The sequence below is a fragment of the Oncorhynchus nerka genome, linkage group LG26 (assembly GCF_034236695.1).
Source record: "Oncorhynchus nerka isolate Pitt River linkage group LG26, Oner_Uvic_2.0, whole genome shotgun sequence".
Taxonomy (NCBI): Eukaryota; Metazoa; Chordata; class Actinopteri; order Salmoniformes; family Salmonidae; genus Oncorhynchus; species Oncorhynchus nerka.
In genome coordinates this window covers 33,701,612-33,729,084 of record NC_088421.1, presented here as the reverse complement: position 1 = coordinate 33,729,084, position 27,473 = coordinate 33,701,612, and the positions used below count along the sequence as shown (strand labels likewise).

General features: G+C 44.7%; 1 protein-coding gene across 1 annotated transcript in view; it reads left to right on the top strand.

The window, feature by feature from the left end:
• srebf1 (sterol regulatory element binding transcription factor 1) overlaps positions 1-23,372 on the top strand; it is a 32,778-nt gene extending 9,406 nt beyond the window's left edge. Inside the window, 13 exon segments of the mRNA XM_065010468.1 lie at positions 354-514; positions 3,797-4,013; positions 4,225-4,409; positions 8,834-9,092; positions 12,113-12,279; positions 12,443-12,611; positions 12,938-13,046; positions 15,774-15,883; positions 19,378-19,510; positions 19,670-19,835; positions 20,472-20,654; positions 20,782-20,893; positions 21,085-23,372. Coding sequence (XP_064866540.1) covers positions 354-514; positions 3,797-4,013; positions 4,225-4,409; positions 8,834-9,092; positions 12,113-12,279; positions 12,443-12,611; positions 12,938-13,046; positions 15,774-15,883; positions 19,378-19,510; positions 19,670-19,835; positions 20,472-20,654; positions 20,782-20,893; positions 21,085-21,305 — 2,192 coding nt within the window. The 3' untranslated portion in view covers positions 21,306-23,372.
• The last annotated feature ends 4,101 nt before the right edge of the window (positions 23,373-27,473 follow it).

Below are 27,473 nucleotides of genomic sequence, written 5' to 3'. Positions count from 1 at the left end.
TGGCTAAAGCTTTTAATTGCTTAAAGAAGTGCTTTGTGAAATGCAGTCATTGTCTGATAGCTAGTGCTGGATGTGCTCGGATCAAGAGCTGGGCCCGTATTCATAAAGCTTCTCAGAGTAGGATGGCTGATCTAGGAACAGGTTCCCCCTGTCCATATAATTGTATTCATTATGAATTAAAGGCTAAACTGATTCTAGATCAGCACTCTGAGACACTTTATGGATACAGATATAGTTGTCATAACAGTGATGACGTTGGCCTGAACTATTGTGAGGTTGATCCTTTCTTTCTCTACCTCCCTCCTCTCTTTTCTCCTCCTCTCTCCTCCTTCCTCTCTCTCCCTCCTCTCCAGAGTCTCTGAAGGACCTGGTTGCCATGGAGTTGGATGGCCCACAGACGGACGTAAAGAGCGAGCTACCCACCCCGCCCCCATCCGACGTGGGCTCTCCCACCTCCTACTCCCACTGTGGCAGCGACTCAGAACCCGACAGCCCCATGGGGGAGGACAGCAAGGTGGGTTTCACAACCTGAGACGTGAAACCTCACTGAAAAGCATTGAGTGGAGCCAGTCAGGATACTGGATGTTACCCGTAACTAGGGTTGAACTTTTTGGGGAATATTCAGAGGTGGGAACTTTCCGTGGGAGTTAACGGGAATATATGGGAATGAATATTAATACCATTTAAATGTAGATGTTTTTTGCATTGGATATATTTACCATATCATATGGAGACAGAAACAGAAACCTTTTACCTTTATCATAAGTAGACACAATTGCAAATGATTAAATCCTTCCAAGAGAAAAAAAAACGATTTAGTTACTAATTTAACTTTAATTAAATTAGTTGACTCTTCACATGGGATGATTTCACTGAACAACAAAAAGGGAATATTGAATGATTCCCAATGATCCATGGCATCTCCCAAAAATGTTTTCAACATACATCTGTAAAATGAGTCTAGATCAGTCTAGAAACTTAAGCCTTGGTTGTCTTCCTCTCAAGCTTTCATGTCTTCTCCCTGGACCTCCTCAATGTCCACCTCTTGAACATCAGACTCTGAGGCCTCATCTTCACTATCACTTTCTAACCTTGTTGAGGATGGCTCGTTGTCAGACTCAAAAAGCCTCAAATTTGCCTGGATGGCCACCAAATGTTCAACCCTTGTGTTGGTCAGCCTGTTGCGGGCTTTGGTTTGTGTGTTCCCAAACAAGGAACAGTTGCGCTCTGATGCGGCTGATGTTGGTATGATTTGGAGGATGATGGAGGCAACAGGAGAAACAACCTCAGATCCACAAAGTCCCTTCCACCAGGTGGCTGATGAGATATGTTGGTACGACTGCCATATTGCATCTCCATCCCAAAGCCCTTGCTTGGAAGTGTACTTCGACAGACTGCCAAGAACCTTGCCCACATCCAGGCCAAGGTGGCGAGACACGGTAGTGATGACACCATGGGCCTTGTTGATCTCTGCCCCAGACAGGATGCTCTTGCCAGCATACTTGGGGTCCAACATGTACACTGCAGCGTGTATGGGCTTCAGGAAGAAGTCTTAATGTTTTTTTATGTATTTCAAAACTGCAGTTTCCTCTGCTTGGAGCAACAGTGAAGTGGGCAGGCCAGTATGGATTTCTTCTCTTACATCTGCATCTGCGAGTCTGAACATCAAACAGGATGGCATTGTCTCCCTCAATCAGTGCAATGGCTACTGCTATAGGTTTCAGGCTGCTTACCACTCTCCCAAAATACATCATCCAGGAGGATGATGGGGCTGTCCGTATCGGCAGACTGTTTCTTGGAGAGACTCCTTCCCCTCCAGGACACTGTCAAACATGATGGCAACACCATCCCAACAGGTGTTGCTGGGCAGCTTCAATGTGGTGCTCTTATTCTTCTCACTTTGCTTGGTGAGGTAGATTGCTGCTATAACTTGATGACCCTTCACATACCTAATCATTTCCTTGGCTCTCTTGTAGAGTGTATCCATTGTTTTCAGTTCCATGATGTCCTTGAGGAGCAGATTCAATGCATGAGCAGCACAGCCAATGGGTGTGATGTGAGGGTAGGACTCCTCCACTTTAGACCAAGCAACCTTCATGTTCGCAGCATTGTCTGTTACCAGTACAAATACCTTCTGTGGTCCAAGGTCATTGACTGTCTTCAGTTTATCTGCAATGAAGAGACCGGTGTGTCTGTGCTCTTGTAGAATACTGGTTGAGGGGTGGAGATGATGTAGTTAATTATTCCTTGCCCACGAACATTTGACAACCCATCAGAGTTGATTGCAATACAGTCTGCTTTCTCTATGATTTGCTTGACCTTCACTTGAACTCTGGTGAACTCTGCATCCAGCAAATGAGTAGTTAAAGCATGTCTGGTTGGATGGGGTGTATACTGGGCGAAATCTCTTCCAATACACATTGCCTGTGAGCATCATATGTGAACCAGTTGCATACACAGCTCGAGCAAGACATTCATCAGCATTTCTTTGACTATGTTCCTCCATTGAGTTAAAAAAACTTCTGATTCCAGGAGGACCATGAGCTATTGCTATTGATAAGATGTCTGATTCATCATTTTCACCTCGAATAGAAGTAGAGGGACTTTTGTCAGAGGTTGCTTGTTGTGAGCGCTGAGGGAACTTTATGCACTTGGCCAGATGATTCTGCATCGTTGTTGCATTCTGCATGTATGATTTGACACAGTATTTGCAAATGTACACAGCTTTTCCTTCTACATTAGCTGCAGGGAAATGTCTCCACACATCAGATAGTGCCCGTGGCATTTTCCTGTAAAGATGAGAAAAAATACAATTCCATTTAAAGATCAATGGTTAAGCAGTTAGATTATACAACTCCTTTGTAAGATAAATGTTTTAAAATGAAATATGTATGGAAACAGGTGAATTAACACTCCTCAGTTAGCATGCTCAAGCAATTAAAACCAACATGGTAGCAGAAACTAACTAGCATAAATTGTTAACAAGTTATAAATGATTTAAACACACTTTGCTGTAGGCTACTATTTACAAGTTAAAATTTAATCATGTTTGTCATATAAAATATATTCACCCCACCCAGTATTGTAATCAAAACTTACCAGAAAGCATGTAGTCCTTGGCTCAGACAGTGTATTAGTGTGGGCTCAATAGCATCTCATTAGTGTGCAAGATCTTGAGAATTAGCTGTACATCTGATGGAAGAGTGCACTGCACATGTGATGGATGAATGCACTGTCCATGCAGAGGGTTGGAATTCCATTGAATTGGGGATAGTTTAACCAAAATATGCCACAGACCTAGAATTGCCTTGTCTGTACCACAAAAAGGTTCACTGTTATAAGATAACATTTTTGATGAATTTAAGCAAAATTCCCTAAATTCCAGGGCTTAACTTCCCATGGAAAATTTCCGGAAATTTCCCGGAAAGTTTCAGACCCATTGCAACCCAACCCATAACTAATGCTTCTCGTGACTTTTAGAAAGGTGCTTAAAAGATGTTGGACTTCTCAGCTATAGTTACCTAGAATAGAACGCTATGAAAGGAAATTCTCTAGCAACATACATCCTGTAGCAACAAGGCTGGAGACAAACTTAAACAGAGAAGCTAAACCGTTGTTTTGTTCAATGGCTAACCATTGGTGTCTCCAATTATCATGTAAGGTAAACTTATGATATTAAGTTATAGTTCTTAGTTCTAACTCCCTGATTACAATTCTAGTTCCAGTTCCATCTCTGCCTCTTGCTTTAGTTCTATTTCTAACCCTGACTCCTTGTGTTCTGTCCTCTCCCGTCCAGCCGGCGGTCAATCTGATGGACACGTCCTCGTCCACTCCGGGCAGTGCTGGCATGCTGGACCGCTCCCGCATGGCGCTGTGCACATTCACCTTCCTCTTCCTCTCCCTCAATCCCCTGGCTGCCATGCTGTGTGGAGGGATGGGCTCCAGCACCACCGCTAACAACCAAGCAGTGCATCCTGGGACAGGCAGGATCATGCTGGGCCTAGACAACGCAGGTATGGAGGGAGGGAGGGTGGCGGAGGTGTGTATCTTACTCCTAGTGAGTTCATCTAATACTCCCATGAGTATTTTCTTGTAAGTCCATCTCTTCTTTGTCTGTGTGTGTTTGCGTGCGCGTCTCAAACTCGTTATGTGTTGTTGTATCTCCAAAAGTCATTCTGTATGGGTGTCTCCAAAAGTCATCCTCTCTCTGTGTTCTCCTCCTAGCTGACTCGTGGGGCTGGATGGACTGGGTGCTACCCACTCTGTTGGTGTGGCTGCTGAATGGTGTGCTGGTGGCTGGGGTTCTGGTCCGAGTGTTGGTCTATGGAGAGCCAGTCACCAGGCCCCACTCTGGATCCTCCGTGCTGTTCTGGAGGCACCGCAAGCAGGCAGACCTCGACCTGGCACGGGTGAGAATATGGAGAATGGGATTTCGTCAAAATGGCATCCTATTCCCTATATAGTGCACTATGTAGGGAATAGGGTGTATGGTGTTCACTCACTGCTGTACAGTGGTTCTTCCTTTAAAAGTTACAAGCTTATGCTGCGACCATTAGTGCTAGATGGTGGCATTCTGTCATTGCGCCACACTATCACAAGGCGGAGTTAGAACGCTGATCTATCGATAGTCTAAACTGTGGCACAAATGGTCTTTTCTTAAATGAATGGAAGTGTTTTCAGTCTGAGAGTCTCCTCTGGCACTAGAGTCCTGCATCAGGCAACAACAACAAACTGTGGCTGTGTGCCTGGAGTTAAGTGAGAACTTGGGTAAATGAGGGAATTACACTTGACATGTGGACTGACGATTTTCACAAAAATAGGCACGCTGGGCTTTTGGTTTCTCTCACTCTAATAACAGAAATAAATCATTCTAAATATCAAAACTGGCTTTATTTACAAATTATTAAGAATGTCTCACCCCGTGTTCAAGAATGGCCTTTTCCCCTTTATTCAGATTATAATCTCTCACTTTCAATTATTTGAAAACAAAATCATCTCTAAAATATCATATTGTGGTTAAACTCAAATATTCTAATATAAAATAAAAAAAACGTTATTAATTGGAACCTTTATCAAGTGGAAGTGGGGAAAAGTAAGGAACTTGTCTGTCGGCCCTGCATTAACCTCTAGTGACACCCCATCCCGTGAACGGGACCGTTGTCATCATCTGACACTAATTAGCATAACGCAACGGACATCAATATTCCTAGAAAATATTCCTATTCATGAAAATCACAAATGAAATATATTGAGACACAGGTTAGCCCTTTGTTAATCACCCTGTCATCTCAGATTTTCAAAATATGCTTTACAGCCAAAGCAAGACAAGCATTTGTGTAAGTTTATCGATAGCATAGCATTTTGTCCAGCTAGCAGCAGGTAACTTGGTCACGGAAATCAGAAAAGCAATCAAATTAAATCGTTTACCTTTGATGAGCTTCGGATGTTTTCACTCACGAGACTCCCAGTTAGATAGCCAATGTTCTTTATATTATATATTTTTTAAATATTTTTTATACTTTATATTATTTTTGTAGGCGAAATAGCTCCGTTTTTTTCTTCACGTTTGGCTGAGAAATCGCCCGGAAATTGCAGTCAGGAAAACGGCAAAAAATATTCCAAATTAGCTCCATAATATCGACAGAAACATGGCAAACGTTGTTTATAATCAATCCTAAAGGTGTTTTTCAAATATCTATTCGATAATATATCAACTGGGACTGGTGGCTTCTTAGTAGGAGAGAGAGAAACAATGGCCGCATTTGTCCTTTACGCACCAAACACTCTGAGAGACTTCAGCTGACCACTGACGCAATGTTGACGTTCAGGCTCATTTTTCAAAATAAAAGCCTGAAACTATGTATTGTGACACTAGACACATTAGGGAAGCCATAGAAAAAGTAATCTGGTTTATAGCCCATTCACTGCTCAATAGGAATAGGAACGCAGAGCCTTCTAAATAAGAGTCCCTTCCTGTTTGGATTTTTCTCTGGCTTTCGCCTGCAATATCAGTTCTGTTATACTCACAGACAATATTTTTACAGTTTTGGAAACTTTAGAGTGTTTTCTATCCTATGCTGTCAATTATATGCATATTCTAGCATCTTGTCCTGATAAAATATCCTGTTTACTACGGGAACATTATTTTTCCAAAAATGAAAATACTGCCCCCTAGTCACAATTTAAAGACCAAAATTGGTAAAAGAAAATTGTGATAAATAAAAATATATACCGGTTTCATTTAAGGACCAACAAAATGCCAGCTCTGCCATATAGATTGTAAAATAGTTGGGAAGAGATCAACATATTGTTTTTTTAATGGTAACTGTGTTCATAAAAAAACTATGACATTGTGACCAAAGAGAACAGACGAAATTGACAGTTTTCATCAAACCAGCTTCTTTCAATGGTGCCACACGTTCCAGGGTTAGGACTGTAACCACCAGAGGACTTGAAAACAATGTTTCCATAACCTACTGAAGGCCTGAAACCTAAGGAAGCCGCCTTTTAATGAGTCCCGAGAGCCCATCTGTTATCCAACGATTATTATTGTTAATATTAACCCTGCATTATAGTTCTATAAAATCCCCTTAGATAGTAGATAACATGTTTTCCAACACTTGTTTTTCACAAGGGCTATTAGCAGGACAATAGACATGATGTGGTCCCAAAAACACCTCTCTGACATAGGGTCCAACATATCTCTTGATGTCATTGAATGTCTCGCCAGCTTTGATCCATGCCTGGCCTGCAGCACGCAAAGTTCTTTGTTTGTCAGACGAATCATTGGGTCAAAACAAGAGATGGTTAATGTTCTGAGGAAGAAAAAATAAAATAAAATAAATAATCATTAGATAGTGTCTTACAGAGCCTTTCCGTAAGTTCACTCCAGTCCTTCAACTGTCTTCTGACTGTGATTAGAGCGATGTTGATGTTGTGCCATGATGCCAGCACATTCTTCAACCATCAGTGAGTCGATGGCTTGAATCTCCCTGGAAATGGAATACAATGTCAAAATGTGCAGCGTACAGTAAAGACCAACAGTCCATTTATTTAGGCATTATTTTGAGCATTATTAGGCCTATTTACAGTATTGTAGCCTACTGTACCTGTTCATTTTCCTGGGCTTTCGTGTTCGGCATAACACCGGCAAATACCACTGTCCGTGACCATGATCCCCAAGTCAAACAGTATTTTACCCACATGTTTAATTATTCAAGACTCCTTTCTCTTCTCTGTGCTGGAGTTCTTTTAAGTCGTCCACCCCAGATGGGCTATCAGCAGGACAACAGGCTGCGTTGTTTTCTAACCTCATCTGGATGGTTCCATAACTAATTACTATGTGAATAAATATCACTGAATGACAGAAATATTGGAATAAAGTAGGCTAATGAAGGCAACAAATTGTTGCTTACTGGAACACCCAAAGTCATCCAATTGTTATGAGGTTTTTCAGCACCGTTTTGCACTCCTCTAAGACAAGCATGGGGACTAGACTTGATAAATCAATGAGATTTTCATTTTCACTGAATCTATTTGGGTATTGGTTAGCCTGCAATTAGGGTGTGGAAATGTTCGGATTACTTTGCTCTTCACTCGCAGTCACTTAGTAGCCTACTCCCGACCGGTCACGTTGTACAGTGCCATATTTTCCTAATGGAAACGCAGAGGCTTTCATTTTTCTTGGAATAGACACACCATAATATTAATCAAATTAATTAAGCTAAATTTCTTATTCAATCCCCGTGTACTATGTTCTTACAAAACGGTTTTAAATTCGGTAGTACAGCCAATATTAAAAACAGTCAAATGCTTCTCAAAGATTCCCTCTGGTGGTCAAACTAGCAGTAACTAGCATTAATGGCAACAATGGCTGACACTTAAATAGCGTGCCATAGAATTCTGCGGCAGCCCGCAAGCTGTGCTGCAGTGCAACGCAACTTTTAGGAAGAACCACTCTATAATGTAGATAGAAACGGGACAATCCAAGAGGTTGCTATAAAATGAATGTCAAAACAGTTTTCTTTGCCCTATGTCATTCTAAATTACACAGAATGAATCATTAGATTGTTCTCTACAATATTATAACCTTAATAAACTTGTACTTTACACGGTTGTCAAATGTAACGTTCATTTGCTGTGAGCATTTAGACTACACTGCGGTAGGTTGTATCTCTTTCAAATTTGGTGTTGTGAGGTGGAATCATTTGGAGGTGTTTCAACTGGTTGGACCACTCAAAAGTCAATTGGATACCTTTGTCATTTTCACCTGCAGATCCTTGTCTTTCATTGCCTATAACTGTGATCAATCTACATTGAGAGGGGCTGTTTCCATGACGATTTAAAGGGAGAAGACTCAGAAATGCACAATGAAAACAGGAACAGATTGTCTTCGTGGAGGGTGGATATTGAAATTCAGTCTTTTAGCTTTGTAAATAAATGTATATTTAGGCCCCATTTTTTTTAGTTTTGTCTTCAGTGGATTTCATTTAGAAAACGCTGTTGTCAGTTGACATCCGAAGTTAGCTCCGCCCTGCCGCAGAGCAGTGCCACAGAGTTCTATTGAGCAGTGACCACTTTTTGATTATGCCTGTGATGACATTCCATTCACTCTAAACATGCTAAATTCTCAGAGTAACCTTTGAACCATATATGGTAGAGGCATGGGGTTGGAACTATTGTTTTTCTGACAGAATTTTCTATTGGATGGACATATTTCTATAAACCGTGAATGAATTAAGAATTGTATGGGTGAACAGTCGGAAGCTCATGAGGTCAACAAACACCCCCCCCCCACCATCCATACTTACCCACCTCTCTCCCTCCCCAATAGGGAGACTTTGCCCAGGCCAGTCAGAACCTATGGACCTGCCTCAAGGCCCTGGGTCGCCCCTTACCCACCTCTCAGTTGGACCTGGCCTGTGCCGCCCTGTGGGCCCTGCTCCGCCTCTGCCTCCAGCGACTAGGGGTGGGTCGCTGGTTGGCTGCCAGGGCTGGGGGGCTCCGCGCCAGGGGGCTCCGGGAGGATGCTCGCATGAGCAGCCGCGACGCTGCCCTGGTCTACCACCGCCTGCACCAGCTGCACATGACCGGTAGGTGGAAATTGGAAACGGGACTTGACCTGTGGCTCAAATGCTAAGGGTAAGGCTAACCTTGTCTACCTTGTCAATGTTACCAGCTAGTTGATTGATATGATTTAAGTGTCATACACCTACCGGTACCCAGCCCACATGGGCTTACAAGACACTACAGAACAAAATAACATTTGACAAATTATATGCATACAGTGATCATTGCCGGTACAGCTACCATCTAGCCGCGCTACACAACCGGCTACCATCTAGCCGCGCTACACAACCGGCTACCATCTAGCCGCGCTACACAACCGGCTACCATCTAGCCGCCCTACACAACCGGCTACCATCTAGCCGCCCTACACAACCGGCTACCATCTAGCCGCCCTACACAACCGGCTACCATCTAGCCGCCCTACACAATCCCCTACACAACCGGCTACCATCTAGCTACCATCTAGCCGCCCTACACAACCGGCTACCATCTAGCCGCCCTACACAACCGGCTACCATCTAGCCGCCCTACACAACCGGCTACCATCTAGCCGCCCTACACAACCGGCTACCATCTAGCCGCCCTACACAACCGGCTACCATCTAGCCGCCCTACACAACCGGCTAGCATCTAGCCGCCCTACACAACCGGCTACCATCTAGCCGCCCTACTACGGCTACCATCTAGCACCATCTAGGCTACCATCTAGCCCTACACAACCGGCTACCATCTACCCCACAACCGCTACCATCTAGCCGCCCTACAACCGGCTACCATCTAGCCGCCCTACACAACCGGCTACCATCTAGCCGCCCTACACAACCGGCTAGCATCTAGCCGCCCTACACAACCGGCTACCATCTAGCCGCCCTACACAACCGGCTACCATCTAGCCGCGCTACACAACCGGCTACCATCTAGCCGCCACAAACCGGCTACCATCTAGCCGCCCGGCTACATCTACCGGCTACCATCTAGCATCTAGCCGCCCTACACAACCGGCTACCATCTAGCCGCCCTACTAACCGGCTACCATCTAGCCGCTACCATCTAGCTACACAACCGGCTACCATCTAGCCGCCCTACACAACACAACCGGCTAACCATCTAGCATCCTACACAACACAACCGGCTACCATCTAGCCGCCCTACACACCGGCTAACCGGCTACCATCTAGCAGCGCACAACCGGCTACCATCTACACAACCGGCTACCATCTAGCACAACCTAGCATCTACACAACCATCTAGCTACCATCTAGCATCTAGCAGCCCTACACAACCGGCTACCATCTAGCAGCATTACACAACCGGCTACCATCTAGCAGCATTACACAACCGGCTACCATCTAGCCACCCTACACAACCGGCTAGCATCTAGCAGCACTACACAACCGGCTACCATCTAGCACAACCGGCTAGCATCTAGCCGCAGCATCCTACACAACCGGCTACCATCTAGCCGCCCTACACAACCGGCTACATCTAAACCGGCTAGCCATCTAGCCGCCATCTAGCCGCCCTACACAACCGGCTACCATCTAGCCGCGCTACACAACCGGCTACCATCTAGCAGCGTTACACAACCGGCTACCATCTAGCAGCGCCACACAACCGGCTACCATCTAGCAGCGCCACACAACCGGCTAGCATCTAGCAGCGCCACACAACCGGCTAGCATCTAGCAGCGCCACACAACCGGCTAGCATCTAGCAGCGCCACACAACCGGCTACCATCTAGCAGCATTACACAACCGGCTACCATCTAGCAGCATTACACAACCGGCTACCATTTAGCCACCCTACACAACCGGCTAGCATCTAGCAGCACTACACAACCGGCTACCATCTAGCCGCCCTACACAACCGGCTAGCATCTAGCAGCGCTACACAACCGGCTAGCATCTAGCCGCCCTACACAACCGGCTACCATCTAGCAGCACTACACAACCGGCTACCATCTAGCAGCACTACACAACCGGCTACCATCTAGCAGCACTACACAACCGGCTACCATCTAGCAGCACTACACAACCGGCTACCATCTAGCAGCACTACACCAACAATACATTTCTCCTTCTCCTCCAGGCATTATGAACAAACTGAGCAATCTCAAACAAGCCTCCGCTCGTCCCGTTGTCACCGACGTGTCCCTGCTCGTCCCGTTGTCACCGACGTGTCCCTGCTCGTCCCGTTGTCACCGACGTGTCCCTGCTCGTCCCGTTATCACCGACGTGTCCCTGCTCGTCCCGTTGTCACCGACGTGTCCCTGCTCGTCCCGTTGTCACCGACGTGTCCCTGCTCGTCCCGTTGTCACCGACGTGTCCCTGCTCGTCCCGTTGTCACCGACGTGTCCCTGCTCGTCCCGTAACCAGAATACCTCAGGGTTGTCACCGACGTGTCCCTGCTCGTCCAGTTGTCACCGACGTGTCCCTGCTCGTCCCGTTGTCACCGACGTGTCCCTGCTCGTCCCGTTATCACCGACGTGTCTCTGCTCGTCCCGTAACCAGAATAACTCAGGGTTGTCACCAACATGTTCATGCTCGTTTAACCAGGCAAGTCAGTTAAGAACAAATTCTTATTTTCAATGACGGCCTAGGAACAGTGGGTTAACTGCCTGTTCAGGGGCAGAACGACAGATTTGTACCTTGTCAGCTCAGGGGTTTGAACTTGCAACCTTCCGGTTACTAGTCCAACGCTCTAACCACTAGGCTACCCTGCCGCCCCTGAATACCTCAGGGTTGTCACCAACGTGTCCCTGCTCGTCCCGTAACCAGAATACCTCAGGGTTGTCACCAACGTGTCTCAGATCCTCAATCAGTGGGAAATAAAACAAACACTAAATGGATTCAGATTTCCCCAAGATCACACAGTAGGTACATTCTCTCCTCTGCAGTACTACTGTCCAATACAGAGTTATCCACTAGCTCCCTACTCCTACACACTTTATGTAGACCTGAGAGGAATGGATGCGTGTTTTCATCCTGTGTGTTTTCTGTGTTTGTTCAGCCAAGCTGTCTATAATCAACGGGTGTGTGTGCAGGTAAGCTGGGCGGTAGCCACCTGTCTGCGGTTCACATGGCTCTGAGTGCTGTAAACCTGGCCGAGTGTTCAGGCTCCTGTCTCCCCGTGGCCACGCTAGGAGAGATCTACGTCTCTGCAGCCCTACGAGTCAAAGCCAGCCTACCCAGACTCCTTCACTTCTCCTCCGTGAGTAACAGAGTTAGGTTACCAAGAGGTGTGGGTGTTTGTGAGAGAGGGGGAGGCGTTGGCTATAATGTGTGGTTTGTTGCTCAGTGTATCGTGTGTGTCTGTCTCTGTGTCTCTACCTCGTTACTCACTCCTGTATCTCCATGTCTCTCTCCATCCCCAGCGTGTGTTCCTGAGCAGTGCCCGCCAGGCGTGTCTCTCCTCCAGTGGCAGTGTCCCCCCGGCCATGCAGTGGCTCTGTCACCCTCTGGGCCACCGCTTCTTTGTGGACGGGGACTGGGCCGTCCGCAGCACCCCCAAAGATAGCATCTACAGCCAGGCAGGGAACACAGGTCAGTACTGTAGACACACCTGCTGCACTGTCGGAACTAGAAGCACAAGCATTTCACTACACCCGCAACAACATCTGCTAAGCACGTGTATGTGACCAATAGCACCTTATTCCCTGGTATATAGTGTACAACTATTGACAAGAGCCCCTCAGAAGAATGAGCGTTGAGAGGCTCTACAGGTGGACAGCTTGTGTCTTTATGAAAGGAAACACCTGTCATGGAAACTGGTTATGATGAAAGCAATATGGGCAACCAGTTTTCATTGTGTAAATCGGTTGCCATGACTATGCTAACCCTAATTATTCTCTCTCTCTCTGTCTCCGTAGTGGACCCTCTGGCCCAGGTGACCCAGGCCTTTAGGGAACACCTTTTGGAGAAGGCTCTATACTGTGTGGCCCAGCCCCGGGGGGAGAAGACCCCCAGTGATGGAGAGGGGTAGGTGCAACACACAGCCAAATAGTGTTCTCAGGTTATGTGCAGAAGTCTTAAAAGTTGCCTTTATCAATCCCACAGAATTTTAGCCAGTGGTGGCTAAAGTTAGCTGATGTTTCTAGTGGCTGTAAAAAAAAAACATTTAAAAAATGTCCATAGTCTACTTTCAGGGCGTGGAGAACCATCTAACATTGAGTTGTAAAATACAGAATGTTGACTTATTAATATTTTAGGCCTTATTTTGTCTTAAATTGTCTACAATCCCTTTTTGAACAAGCCTTTTACGTGTGTGTTCTCAAGGAGAACTAAGTATTTTAAATACTTTTAACTAACTACAGTTGAAGTCAAGTTTACATTCACCTTAGCCAAATACATTTAAACTCAGTTTTTCACAATTCCTGACATTTAATCCTAGTAAAAATTCCCTGCCTTAGGTCAGTTAGTATCACCACTTTATTTTAAGAATGTGAAATGTCAGAATAATAGTAGAGAGAGTGATTTATTTCAGCTTTTATTTCTTTCATCACATTCCCAGTGGGTCAGAAGTTCACATACACTCAAATAGTATTTGGTAGAATTGCATTTAAATGGTTTAACTTGGGTCAAACGTTTCGGGTAGCCTTTCACAAACTTCCCACAATAACTTGGGTGAATTTTGGCCCATTCCTCCTGACAGAGCTGGTGTAACTGAGTCATTTATTTATGTATTTATTTATTTTTTACCTTTATTTAATTAGGCAAGTCAGTTAAGAACAAATTCTGCCTAGGAACAGTGGGTAAACTGCCTTGTTCAGGGGCAGAAAGACAGATTTTTTGACCTTGTCAGCTCAGGGATTCAATAGTGCAACCTTTCGGTTAATAGACGAACGCTCTAACCACTAGCCTACCTGCCGCGGTTTGTAGGCCTCCTTGCTCGCACACGCTTTTTCAGTTCTGTCCTCAAATTTTCTATAGGATGGGGTCAGGGCTTTGTGATGGCCACTCCAATACCTTGACTTTGTTGTCCTAAGGCCATTTTGCCACAACTTTGGAAGTATGCTTGGGGTCATTGTCCATTTGGAAGACCCATTTGCAATCACGCTTTAACTTCCTGACTGATGTCTTGAGTTGTTGCTTCAATATATCAACATAATTGTCCTCCTCATGATGCCATCTATTTTATGAAGTACACCAGTCCCTCCTGCAGCAAAGCACCCCCACAACATGATGCTGCCACCCCCGTGCTTCACGGTTGGGATGGCGTTCTTCGGCTTGCAAGCCTCCCCCTTTTTCCTCCAAGCATAACGATGGTCATTATGGCCAAACAGTTCTATTTTTGTTTCATCAGACCAGAGGACATTTCTCCAAAAAGTACCATCTTTGTTCCCATGCTCATTTGCAAACCATAGTCTGGATTTTTTTATGGCGGTTTTAGAGCAGTGGCTTCTTCCTTGCTGAGTGGCCTTTCAGGTTATGTCGATATAGGACTCGTTTTTCTGTGGATATAGATACTTTTGTACCGGTTTCCTCCAGCATCTTCACAAGGTCCTTTGCTGTTGTTCTGGGATTGATTTGCACTTTTCACACCAAAGTACATCCATCTCTAGGAGACAGAACGCGTCTCCTTCCTGAGTGGTATGACGGCTGCGTGGTCCCATGGTGTTTATACTTGCATACTATTGTTTGTACAGATGAACGTGGTACCTTCAGGTGTTTGGAAATTGCTCCCAAGGATGAACCAGACTTGTGGAGGTCTACAATTCTTTTCTGAGGCTGATTTCTTTTGATTTTCCCATGATATCAAGCAGTGGCACTGAGTTTGAAGGTAGGCCTTGAAATACATCCACAGGTACACCTCCAATTGACTCAAATGATGTCAATTAGCCTATCCGAAGCTTCTAAAGCCATGACAATTTTCCAAGCTGTTTAAAGGCACGGTGAACTTAGTGTATGTAAACTTCTGACCCACTGGAATTGTGATACAGTGAATTTTAAGTGAAATAATCTGTCTGTAAACAATTGTTGGAAAACTTACTTGTGTCATGCATAAAGTAGATGTCCTAACCGACTTGCCAAAACTATAGTTTGTTAACAAGAAATTTGTGGAGTGGTTGAAAAACAAGTTTTAATGACTCCAATCTAAGTGTATGTAAACTTCCGACTTCAACTGTAAGCTGTGTGTGTTCTCTCAAGGACAACTAATAGTATTTTAAATACTTGTAACTCAGCTGTGTGTGCATTCCTCAGGGAGAACTAATAGTATTTTAAATACTTTTAACTAACTAAGCTGTGTGTGTGTTCCCCAGGGAGAACTAATAGTCTTTTAACTAACTAAGCTGTGTGTGTGTTCCCCAGGGAGAACTAATAGTCGTTTAACTAACTAAGCTGTGTGTGTATTCCCCAGGGAGAACTAATAGTCTTTTAACTAACTAAGCTGTGTGTGTGTTCCCCAGGGAGAACTAATAGTCTTTTAACTAACTAAGCTGTGTGTGTGTTCCCCAGGGAGAACTAATAGTCTTTTAACTAACTAAGCTGTGTGTGTGTTCCCCAGGGAGAACTAATAGTCTTTTAACTAACTAAGCTGTGTGTGTGTGTTCCCCAGGGAGAACTAATAGTCTTTTAACTAACTAAGCTGTGTGTGTGTTCCCCAGGGAGAACTAATAGTCTTTTAACTAACTAAGCTGTGTGTGTGTGTTCCCCAGGGAGAACTAATAGTCTTTTAACTAACTAAGCTGTGTGTGTATTCCCCAGGGAGTATGCGGATGCTCTGGAGTACCTTCAGCTGTTGACTAGTGCATCAGACGCCGCCGGAGCCAACACCCAGTCCTTCGCCATCGGATCCAACATGGCCACCGTCACTGGTATGACTCCTGGCCTTATATTTGTGTGTCTATATGCTGTGGTCTGAGTTTCACCTCTGCAGTTCAGGCACAATACTGGGTGTCTCTCATTTAGGGTGTATTTGACAGTGTATCTGTAGTCTAAAGTGGCTTCCTCTTATCTCCTTTCCTTCAGTCACACTGATCTTCAGTAACATGTCTCTATCTTCTGACATTGCTTCCACTGATCCCTGTGTTGTCAGATCAGTGCAATCAAAGACAAGGAGAGGAAGCCACTCTAGACTGTTGAGATGCCCCCTCAGATAGCCTCGCTCCTTTCAGCACCTCTCTCTCTCTCTCTCTCTCATTTTCTCTGAGAGGAGATGGGAGGTTAAAAGGCATGGTCCTCTGCATCGCTCCATCTACCAGTCCTGTCAAGCATCTAATCATCTTGAAGAAGTAGCTAGAGAAGGAAGAGCGTTTGAAAGGAGACTTTTCTTGGCATGGTGTTAGATTGCCCAGTCAGCATAGCTGTCTCTTTGTGTGTGAGTGCGTTTGATTGGATGTGATTTATTAGGATCTCCATTAGCCGACGCCAATGGGAGCTATTCTTACTGGGGTACGACACAACCAAAAATACATTACAGACAAAATACTTTACATCTATCAGTTACACATACGTCAGTACATACACACAACAAGTAGGTCACATGGGGGAGAGGCGTTTTTTATTATTATTTGTAAAAATGTATTTCACCTTTATTTAACCAGGTAGGCCAGTTGTGAACAAGTTCTCATTTACAACTGTGACCTGGCCAAGATAAAGCAAAGCAGTGCGACACAAACGACAACACAGAGTTACACATGGAATAAACAAGCATACAGTCAATAATACAGTAGAAGAAAAAAAAGGGGAAAAAAGAGTCTATATACAGTGTGTGCAAATGGCGTGGGGAGGTAGGAGATGTTGGCTTTGGGGATGACCAGTGAGATATACCTGCTGGAGCGCGTGCTACGGGTGGGTGTTGTTATCGTGACCAGTGAGATATACCTGCTGGAGCGCGTGCTACGGGTGGGTGTTGTTATCGTGACCAGTGAGAGGTACCTGCTGGAGCGCGTGCTACGGGTGGGTGCTGTTATCGTGACCAGTGAGCTGAGATAAGGCGGAGCTTTACCTAGCATAGGCTTTTATAGATGACCTGGAGCCAGTAGGTCTGGCGATGAATATGTAGCGAGGGCCAGCCGACTAGAGCATACAGGTCGCAGTGGTGGGTGGTATAAGGGGATTATAATAGACTGCATCCAGTTTGCTGAGTAGAGTATTGTAAGCTATTTGTTGTGCCGTGAGGTGTTGCTTTATTTGTTTTTTGAAACGAGGTTTGCTGTTGTGCTATATGAGATGGAAGGGAGTTCCATGCACTCATGGCTCTGTATAATACTGTACGTTTCCTAGAATTTGTTCTGGACCTGGGGACTGTTAAAATACCCCTGGTGTCATGTCTGGTGGGGTAAGTGTGTGTGTCTGTCAGTGCTGTGTCTAAGTTGACTATGCAAACGATTTGGAATTTCCAACACATTAATATTTATTATAACAACTCTTAGCCAAGAGACACTTGCATGCATAGTATTTATATCAGCCCTCTGATTACAAGGAAGAGCCAGACGTGCCGTGCTGTTCTGGTCCAGCTGCAGCTTAACTAGGTCCTTCTTTGCAGCACTTGACCATATGACTGGACAATAATCAAGATAAGATCTAACTAGAGCCTGAAAGACTTGCTTTGTGGAGTGTGGTGTCAAAAAAGCAGAGCATCTCTTTATTACAGACAGACCTCTCCCCAGCTTTACAACCATTGAATCTATATGTTTTGAACCTGATAGTTTACAATCTAAGGTAACACCAAGTAATTTAGTCTCCTCAACTTGTTCAACAGCCACAACGTTCATTACCAGATTCAGCTGAGGTCTAGAACTTCGGTAATGATTTGTACCAAATACAATGCTCTTAGTTTAAGAAACCACTTTATTATTGGCAACCCATTCCAAAATGTACTGCTACTCTGTTAAGGGTTTCAGTGACTTCATTAGCTGTGGTTGCTGATGCCTATATGGTTGAATCATCAGCATACATGGACACACATGCTTTGTTTAATGCCAGTGGCAGGTCATTGGAAAAATAGAAAAGAGTAGAGGGCCTAGAGAGCTGCCCTGCGGTACACCACATGTTACATGTTTGACATTAGAGAAGCTTCCATTAAAGAAACCTATTAGAGATATAGCTTTGAATTCATGATATGGCAGAGGGTGAAAAGCCATAATGCATACATTTTCTCAACAGGTTATGGTTAATAATATCAAAGGCTGCACTGAAATCTAACAGTAAAGCTCCCACAATCTTCTTCTTATATATTTATTTTGTGCCAGTCATTTGTGCCAGTGGAGTACATGTTGAGTGCCATTCTCTATAAGCATGCTGAAAGTCTGTTGTTAATTTGTTTATTTGGTCAAACACTATTTTTTTCAACAGTTTGCTAAAGGCCGCTTTACCACTCTTGGGTAGCAGAATGACTTTGTCTTCCCTACAGGCCTGAGGACAAAGACTTTCCTCTGGGCTCAGATTAAAGATATGACAGATAGGAGTGGCTATAGAGTCAGCTACCATCCTCAGTAGCTTTCCATTTGTATTTTTTATTTAACCCTTAACCCCTAGGCAAGTCAGTTAAGAACAAATTCTCATTTACAATGACAGCCTACCATCTAAGTTGTCAATGCCAAGAGGTTTGACATTATTGATCGATGACAATAATTTTTCCACCTCTCCCACACTAACTTTACAAAATTCAAACTTACAATGCTTTTCTTTCAGTATTGTTTTTGTTATGCATGTGTACGATGGCTCACTGTTCGTTGTTGGCATTTCCTGCCTAAGTTTGCCCACTTTGCCAATGAAGTAATCATTGAAATAATTGTCAACATCAAATGGTTTTGTGATGAATCAGCCATCTGATTTGATGAAAGCTGTGTTGGCCCAATGTTAAGCAAAGGAGGTCTTCTCCCTTGGAGAGATGTGGCTATCAGTATAGCTGCAGTATTAGCAGGGTGTGACCATGCCAGAGGGGGAACATGCCAGAGAACAGCTGGATTTGATCATGTGTGAAAGGGAGAGAGATAAAGGAAGGGATGGTGTCTGTGTTTCAGCATGTCTGGATAGTCCCACATAGATGTTCTAAACCTGTCAACATCATGTCAACTAACTATCCTCTAACCTTCAACATACATTTAAACCTAGCCCTAAACCTAAACTCTTCCCTAAACTTAACCCCAGGCCTCACCCAAAACATAACCCTTGCCCTTATCCTAAACCTAACCCCAAACTTAACCCTAAACATAACCCTGAACTTAACCCCAGCAAGCTGTTGTGTATCAACAGAGTTACAGTTGATATCTCTAGATCAGCTACAGGAACTATCCCAATAATAACCTGTCTCTGTGTGTATTTTCTTTATTGACTGTGTGTAAACCTTGTCTGGGACCTCCAGGCTGTGACCTTCATTCCAAATGGTGGTCGTCGGTTGCCGTGGTGATCATTAACTGGCTTCAAGGAGACGACGCAGCGGCTGAGAGACTGTACCCCGCCGCCGAGCACCTGCCCCGTAGTCTACAGACTGCAGAGTGAGTGTACACGCACGCACGCACGCAAGCGCGCGCACACACACACACACACAGCCGAGGGACTGTACCAAGCTGTAGTAGAACATTCCGGAGTGACATACAGATTACCCCAGTTCTTCTCCACCACCTTTCTGAAAAGAGTTGTTCATGTGTCCTCAGGAGTCCGTTGCCCAAGGCGTCTTTGAACACGTTCCGAGCGGTGCGCGCCATGCTGACCAAACCAGAGAACTGTCAGCTGAGTCTGAGCCACAGTGAGAGGGCCAGCGGCCTGCTGAGAGACAGCCTCAACCTGGGACCACACTGTCACAGCAGCAGCCTAGACAAGGTACACACACACGTATATATACCCACACATACACACATATATATATATATACATATACACACACACACACACACACACACACACACACAGCGGCTATGGCCAGAGCTGTGGTGCATTGTAGTTGCATTGCATGTGTCTCTCAGCTGGGTGCAATGTTCCTGCAGTGCAAGACAGAGCTGGGCCCCATACAGCACAATGGGCAGGAGACATCAATACACACTGTTACTGCCTTTCAAACTAATGTCATTTTCAATACGCACACCATAAGGTTTGCTTCTCTCTCTCTCTCTGTCTCTGTATCTCTCTCTCTCTGTATCTCTCTCTCTCTGTATCTCTCTGTCTCTGTATCTCTCTCTCTCTCTGTCTCTGTATCTCTCTGTCTCTGTATCTCTCTGTCTCTCTGTCTCTCTGTCTCTGTCTCTGTCTGTCTGTCTCTCTGTCTCTGTCTGTCTCTCTCTGTCTGTCTCTCTCTGTCTCTCTCTCTCTCTGTCTCTCTCTCTGTCTCTCTCTCTGTCTCTCTCTCGGTCTCTCTCTCGGTCTCTCTCTGTCTTTCTGTCTTGATCTCTCTCTCTTGATCTCTCTCTGTCTTTCTGTCTCTCTCCCTGTCTATCTCTCTGTCTCTCTCTCTTTCCCCAGGTGGTCCAGTTGCTGCTGTGTGACCTGCTGCTGGTGATGCGGACTAACGTGTGGCGTCTGCAGCAGAGCTCCAGTCCCGGGGGTCTCTCCTTGCAGGCCTCCCCGGCCGAGCTGCACGGCTTCCAGCAGGACCTCTCCTCCCTCAGGAAGCTGGCCCAGAGCTTCAGGCCCGCCATGCGCAGGGTAGGACGTGGAGGAGGACATACATACACATGTAGACACGGGCACATGCATGTATATGGACACAGGTTGATCTAGGTAGATTTCTGACTTCTCACTCATCAAACACTGTTCTCTCTCTCCCTCTCAGTTGTTTCTTCATGAGGCAACCGCCAGGCTGATGGCTGGGGCCAGTCCCACGCGAACACATCAGCTCCTGGACCGCTCGCTCAGACGCAGAGCCACCCCCGGAGCCAAGACGGGTAACTGCAGGGAGGGGTTTTTGTAGTTTGCGTGTGTGAGAAAGGTTGGAAGTTCTGTGGGTTTTGTGTTCCTTTTTTAAGCCTTTCATAATGAGGTCGAAAGAGACACGGCGCGATATGAGTGTTATCTGTGTAGTATCCCTCTCTGTATCCCCACAACTCACCTGTGTGTGTTGTGTGTGATTCTACAGAGGAGTGTGAGATGCGTCCTGGCCAGAGGGAGCAGGCTGAGGCGGTGATGTTGGCGTGTCGCTACCTGCCCCCCTCCTTCCTGTCGGCACCGGGCCAGCGGGTGGGCATGCTGGCGGACGCAGCCCGGACACTGGAGAAGCTGGGGGACAAGCGCACCCTCCACGACTGCCAGCAGATGATTATTAAGCTGGGCAGCGGCACCACTGTCACCTCTGCCTAGACGATACAGAGCGAGGCAGAGAGACCAGCCCCACACACACACACACACAAAATGGATGAAGGAGGTTTTTGGCATTTGGCCTGCAGCTGACGAACAGACATACAGACAGTCTAACTAGACATTGAGAATCATATCAGGCATACAGACAGACGAATAAATATACCTGACAGTTACCTGCCATTAGTTTCATATCACCTGTCAGTAGACAGCTCTCAGAGTGACAGTTTAGCAGGGGAGGACTTCACCCCAGTAAAGTGTTGCTGTTGACATTGTTGACATGATCTGTCGTGTAAGCTAGTCATCATCCACCAGGATATATAGGTTCACGTTTCTGGTTCTTTTCTATTCCCCTGCGTGAAATGCACTGTAGTGGCGGAGTGTGTCCACTGGGTGGGGTTCTGGCGCCCTCTGCAGGACTGTGAAGGTGTGATGGCTGGGAGTGTGTGTGTGAGAGAGAAGGGGAAAGGTTTTTACCTGCAGTTGTACACTACTAGCCCCATGTTTTGATTGGACGATGCACCTTACACAGCGAAGCACTCTGTTGTGATTGGTGTGTTTAGAGAGTGGCTGTCTGTCTGATTGGCTGCGGTGGGAGGAGCAAACTGCGTTGGGACAGACTGGTCTTTTTGAGGAGCACAACATTTCAGAAAAAAATAGAAATATATCGTATAGAGCAGACGGGTTTCTCTATCATGTTGAAAAGAGGACCATGACAGTTCTATACATTGTGTTTCTATCTGCGATGGTCTGAAATGTTGCATCTCTGTCATGTTGTTTAATCTGCACTGGCCCAGAGGGGCTGTATTTGAGGAGTTGTGTAATATTGTAGCTTTTCCTTTTCATATTATTTTCTTTATTGTTGTTGCTGTGTATATATTTTACAATGTATTTATAATCTGTCTGAGATTTGTTCTGCTGATCAGTATTTTCCATTGGCCGGGTGATCATTATTACTTTCCACCCTCATTATGTAGCATAGGCAGAGGCTTGGGGTCCAATGGGGAGTATGAGTGAGTTCCAAATGGCACCCTATTCTCTATATAGTGCACTACTTCCTATAGACCCTAGTCAAAAGTAGTGCACCCCAAAAGGGAATAGGGTGCAATTTGGTATGTGTTACTTAACCTATGTTTGTTGCCATAGTTGGTAAGTGTATCAAAAAAGGGGACAGTGTCCATGTGCTTTTGGGGCCAAGAAGCGTCAAAGACCATTCAATATTGTCATCAGACTCATGTGAGCGTTTGCACTATTGCGCAAGGTATGTGCTGCCATTATGATGATATCAGAAAGAGTTGGAGGTGTTGAGTCCTCGAGCGATAGGCTCCAGTCTAGGGTTGAGCCGCTGGGCCACCCATAACAGAACATTGACTTTAATGGGAATGTCCATTCTAGTAATTCTATTTCTATGGTGGTGACCCCCTCCCCAAGTCACTCCGTTCAAGACCAATAGCTTACATAAGAGCCCGAGTCTCATCTAGTATTTCTAGATCTCATGATTTAATTGACTCTTGTTATTATCATCTTCTTCAAAAGAAGGCCTGTAGGGAGGCTGCCACACCCTCCTGTAGTCAGGCCCCTGGGTCCTGTTCACTAGGCCCCAAATAGAAGAAAATGGGTTGTTCTTGTCCAATAAAAAACTCATTTTTGTTTTCCGTTGAAAAACGTTTTTAAAACGTGTGCTCCTTTTGAACAGGACCCATATGTTAAAATGACAGAGTTGTGTGTGTACAACCCAGTTCCAGAACCAGTTTTTGTTTTCAGAAGACTGTAAAACCCCATTTGGTTCTTTAGCATGCTTTTGTTGTGTTTATCCCAGGACATGCTAGTTTGTAATAGTGTATCATTGTAAATGACTGACTGAGGGACACTGGACTGATGATTCCTTCCTAGTGTGTTGGGTCAGTCTGTGGTGTGACTGTGTTAAATCATCACAACCACATCTGAACATGTAGTATTATTATTATTTAGTTTCTTAGTCAACATATTCTTTCCTTTCCTGTCTTTCTCCTTCTTTGCTCATTGGTTTATTCCTGGATATGTAAATAAAAATACAATTTTGTAACGAAATGCCTCAGGGCCTCTTGTGGTGCATTGATGGGGGGTGTGGGGGCGGGGGTTTGAGAGAAACTGAAACTACCCAATTGTTGCTAGTCCTAATCCCTGATTCTACAAGAAAATCTGATGTTCCCTTGAGAAAGGCACTTAACCCTAATTGCTCCAGGGTCACTGTTGATAATGGCTGACCCTGGCTGTGACCCCACTCTCAGAGGGTGTCTCAGGGAGAGTGGGATAGGCAAAAAAACATTTTATTTAACCTTTATTTAACTAGGCAAGTCAGTTAATTAAGAACAAATTCCAATGACGGCCTAGGAACAGTGGGTTAACTGCCTGGGTTAATTTACACGGGTATTATTACACACGTGTATATGTGTGGGTTCATTTACACATGCGTATTATTACACACGTGTATATGTGTGGGTTAATTTACACATGTGTATTATTACACGTGTATATGTGTGGGTTAATTTACACGGGTATTATTACACACGTGTATATGTGTGGGTTAATTTACACGGGTATTATTACACACGTGTATATGTGTGGGTTAATTTACACATGTGTATTATTACACGTGTATATGTGTGGGTTAATTTACACATGTGTATTATTACACACGTGTATATGTGTGGGTTAATTTACACGGGTATTATTACACACGTGTATATGTGTGGGTTAATTTACACATGTGTATTATTACACGTGTATATGTGTGGGTTAATTTACACATGTGTATTATTACACACGTGTATATGTGTGAAATAGGACAAATATAAGCACCCACCAAATAAATGTTATTGTTGTAAAAGTGTCAAAATGAAAACTAATCATGAAAAACAATTAGTAAACTGAAATAAAATAATTAACAAACCAGTTTGAAATCAGTATAGTTCTATATTTGGCTCCAAAACGAACTAAATAAAATAAAAACCATCATGAAATTGAAAAAAAAACAAATTAGGGCAAAAATCCATGCCTTTTGTTGTTTGTCACGCTGCTGAATCTGGCGGGTAAATTCATCCAGGAGATGGAGATGTTGGGCATTGCTGTCACTACATACAGGTCGTGACCGGAGCTGGAGCGGAGCTCGCCCAATTTGACTGGAGTGTGGCTCGAGATTCCCAAAGGCTGGGGCTACAGAGCCTCCCTTCACTCCGGGCGCTGCCAGAGTCTCCCGTCTATTCGGGGCCCGCTGAAAGGGTCCCCAGTCCGGGGTCGGCGGCGAGGGTCGGCGATCCAAAGGTGCCACCGAAGTGGGCCCAGACTAAGGTGGAGTGGGGTCCATGTCCCGCGACAGAGCCGCCACCGCGGACAGATGCCACCCCAGACCCTCCCCTATGGGTTTCGGTTTTGCGGCCGGAGTCCGCACCTTAGGGGGGGGGGGGGGGGTACTGTCACGTCCTGACCTTAGTTCCTTTTTTATGTCTCTATTTTAGTTTGGTCAGGGTGTGAGTTGGGGTGGGCATTCTATGTTTTGTAGTCTAGGTTTTGTATTTCTATGTGTTTGGCCTGGTATGGTTCCCAATCAGAGGCAGCTGGCAATCGTTGTCTCTGATTGAGAACCATACTTAGGCAGCCTGTTTTCCCACTATGAGTTGTGGGTAGTTATTTTCTGTTTAGTGTGTTTTGCACCTGACGGAGCTGTTTCGGTTGTTCTTTTGTATTTAGTGTTCAGTTCTATTTGATAAATGATGAACACGTACCACGCTGCACTTTGGTCCTCACCTTCCACCAACAGCCGTTACACTGTGTTTTTCACTCTCGGGGGCACAGAGCAGTTTTTAGCAGAGGGTGGGAAAGGACATGGAGCACAGAGCTGTGGACAAGCACCACTCCATAAGAGAGCGATGAACAGGATTTCCACCCACAACCCTGCTCACAGGCTCTGCACCACACTAACATAAAACTAGCATTCATACAGTCATTTGGGCTATTATCATCAGTAAACTACTGTGAAAGTTTTACTGCAACATGCTGTCAATTATGGTGCATTGTGGGAACATTTTGTGTGTGTGTGGGGGGGGTAATTGCTGTATATTGCATTTTTGTTGGGTTGAAAACATTTTGACCACGAGTGGTATTGTTGTTTCTGTCTTATTAACATATTTTAGGAGACTATATTAAGAGTGCTGTACCAATTTAACTGGTATGTGATAGTAATGCACCATCAATTTAAGATGAGGACAGATTAGAGTGGCAGCAAGTCTTAAACCTTTAATGCTTGAGCATTTTCCCATGTCTTTTTTGAACCTGTTTTGCCCTGTAGTGGCTGTCAGTTTGGAAAGACATGCTCCTGAACTTTGGCGATTACTAAGTATTTTTAAAATCTCCCGCTTTGGGCTGGATGTGTCAATGTGTAGTTCATACATGCAGAATTAGTCTTACCTCAATTAGCCACCAAATCCCGAGTTTGAAAGCAACTGTTTTTCCTAGAACTGTGCTCCACCATTTCCCAAAATGTTTCCCCCGTGAGGGCCAGCCCCCTAGCAATTACAGTTATAGCCTGTGCTTGACTTGGACTGAAATAGGTGTCAGTACTCATTTCTGGTGCCGGTTTTGTTTACATTTATGTGCAGGAGCTCCACAATACTGTTGAGCTAATAAGAGGTGCAGGAACTCCACAATACTGTTGAGCTAATAAGAGGTGCAGGAACTCCACAATACTGTTGAGCTAATAAGAGGTGCAGGAGCTCCACAATACTGTTGAGCTAATAAGAGGTGCAGGAACTCCACAATACTGTTGAGCTAATAAGAGGTGCAGGAACTCCACAATACTGTTGAGCTAATAAGAGGTGCAGGAGCTCCACAATACTGTTGAGCTAATAAGAGGTGCAGGAGCTCCACAATACTGTTGAGCTAATAAGAGGTGCAGGAACTCCACAATACTGTTGAGCTAATAAGAGGTGCAGGAGCTCCACAATACTGTTGAGCTAATAAGAGGTGTAAGAATTCAAGAAGTAGAACATTTGAGATGCCGGTACTCCTGACCATGTCAAGCACTGGTCCTAGCCAATGAGCTTCAGCCCTTTGCCATTTGAGTGACAGCTAGCAAGATGCGCACACACAGCACAGCGAGAGGGAGAGAGAAAGAGCAATGACGTGGTGCACATATCTGCCCATACTGTATGTGAGGTAGTACGCAATATTCGGGGACCACTTTCGTCTTGTGAATGCATCTTTCACAATTACAATTATTACGAAACATAGCTAGCTAACAGGGAAACATAGCTAGCTAACAGGGAAACATAGCTAGCTGACAGGAACTTCATTCATTCATCCAGTCAATTATTAATGAAACATAGCTAGCTGACAGGTTTATACTGATTACAGTAGGTGTACTACAATATGAAACATAGCTAGCTAACAGTGAACATAGCTAGCTAACAGTGAACATAGCTAGCTAACAGGGAAACATAGCTAGCTGACAGGGAAACATAGCTAGCTAACATGGAAACATAGCTAGCTGACAGGGAAACATAGCTACCTAACAGGGAAACATAGCTAGCTGACAGGGAAACATAGCTAGCTAACATGGGAACATAGCTAGCTGACAGGGAAACATAGCTAGCTAACAGGGAAACATAGCTAGCTAACAGGGAAACATAGGCATTCTTCTTACATGTGCTACTAAAGTTAAAAAGCATTGGATTGGTGTAAACATGGTTTAGAGTGTTTACAACATACGTTTTGCACCAGTCTCAGCGCTCTTTCTTTTTCAATCCAAGTCACATTGAGATTGACTTTATTTTAGAAACCGAACCTAATTTATGACCTGACCCATGACCTTATGTATTGCTGCTGCTCCAACGCATGCTTTCTGTCCTTAATAACACTGAAACTGAAACGGAATAATATAACAATGCATAGAAATATGTCCATACAACTAAAAGTAAATCAAAACTAGCAGGTCTGAAAATGAACTGAAACTAAACTGAATTTAAAATAAAAAGCTACATTCTAGAAATACACAGGAATATAAAACAACTAAACTATGATAACCTTGGTGTGTGTACTGTGTGTGTGTGTGTGTGTGTGTGTGTGTGTGTGTGTGTGTGTGTGTGTGTGTGTGTGTGTGTGTGTGTGTGTGTGTGTGTGTGTACTGTGTGTGTG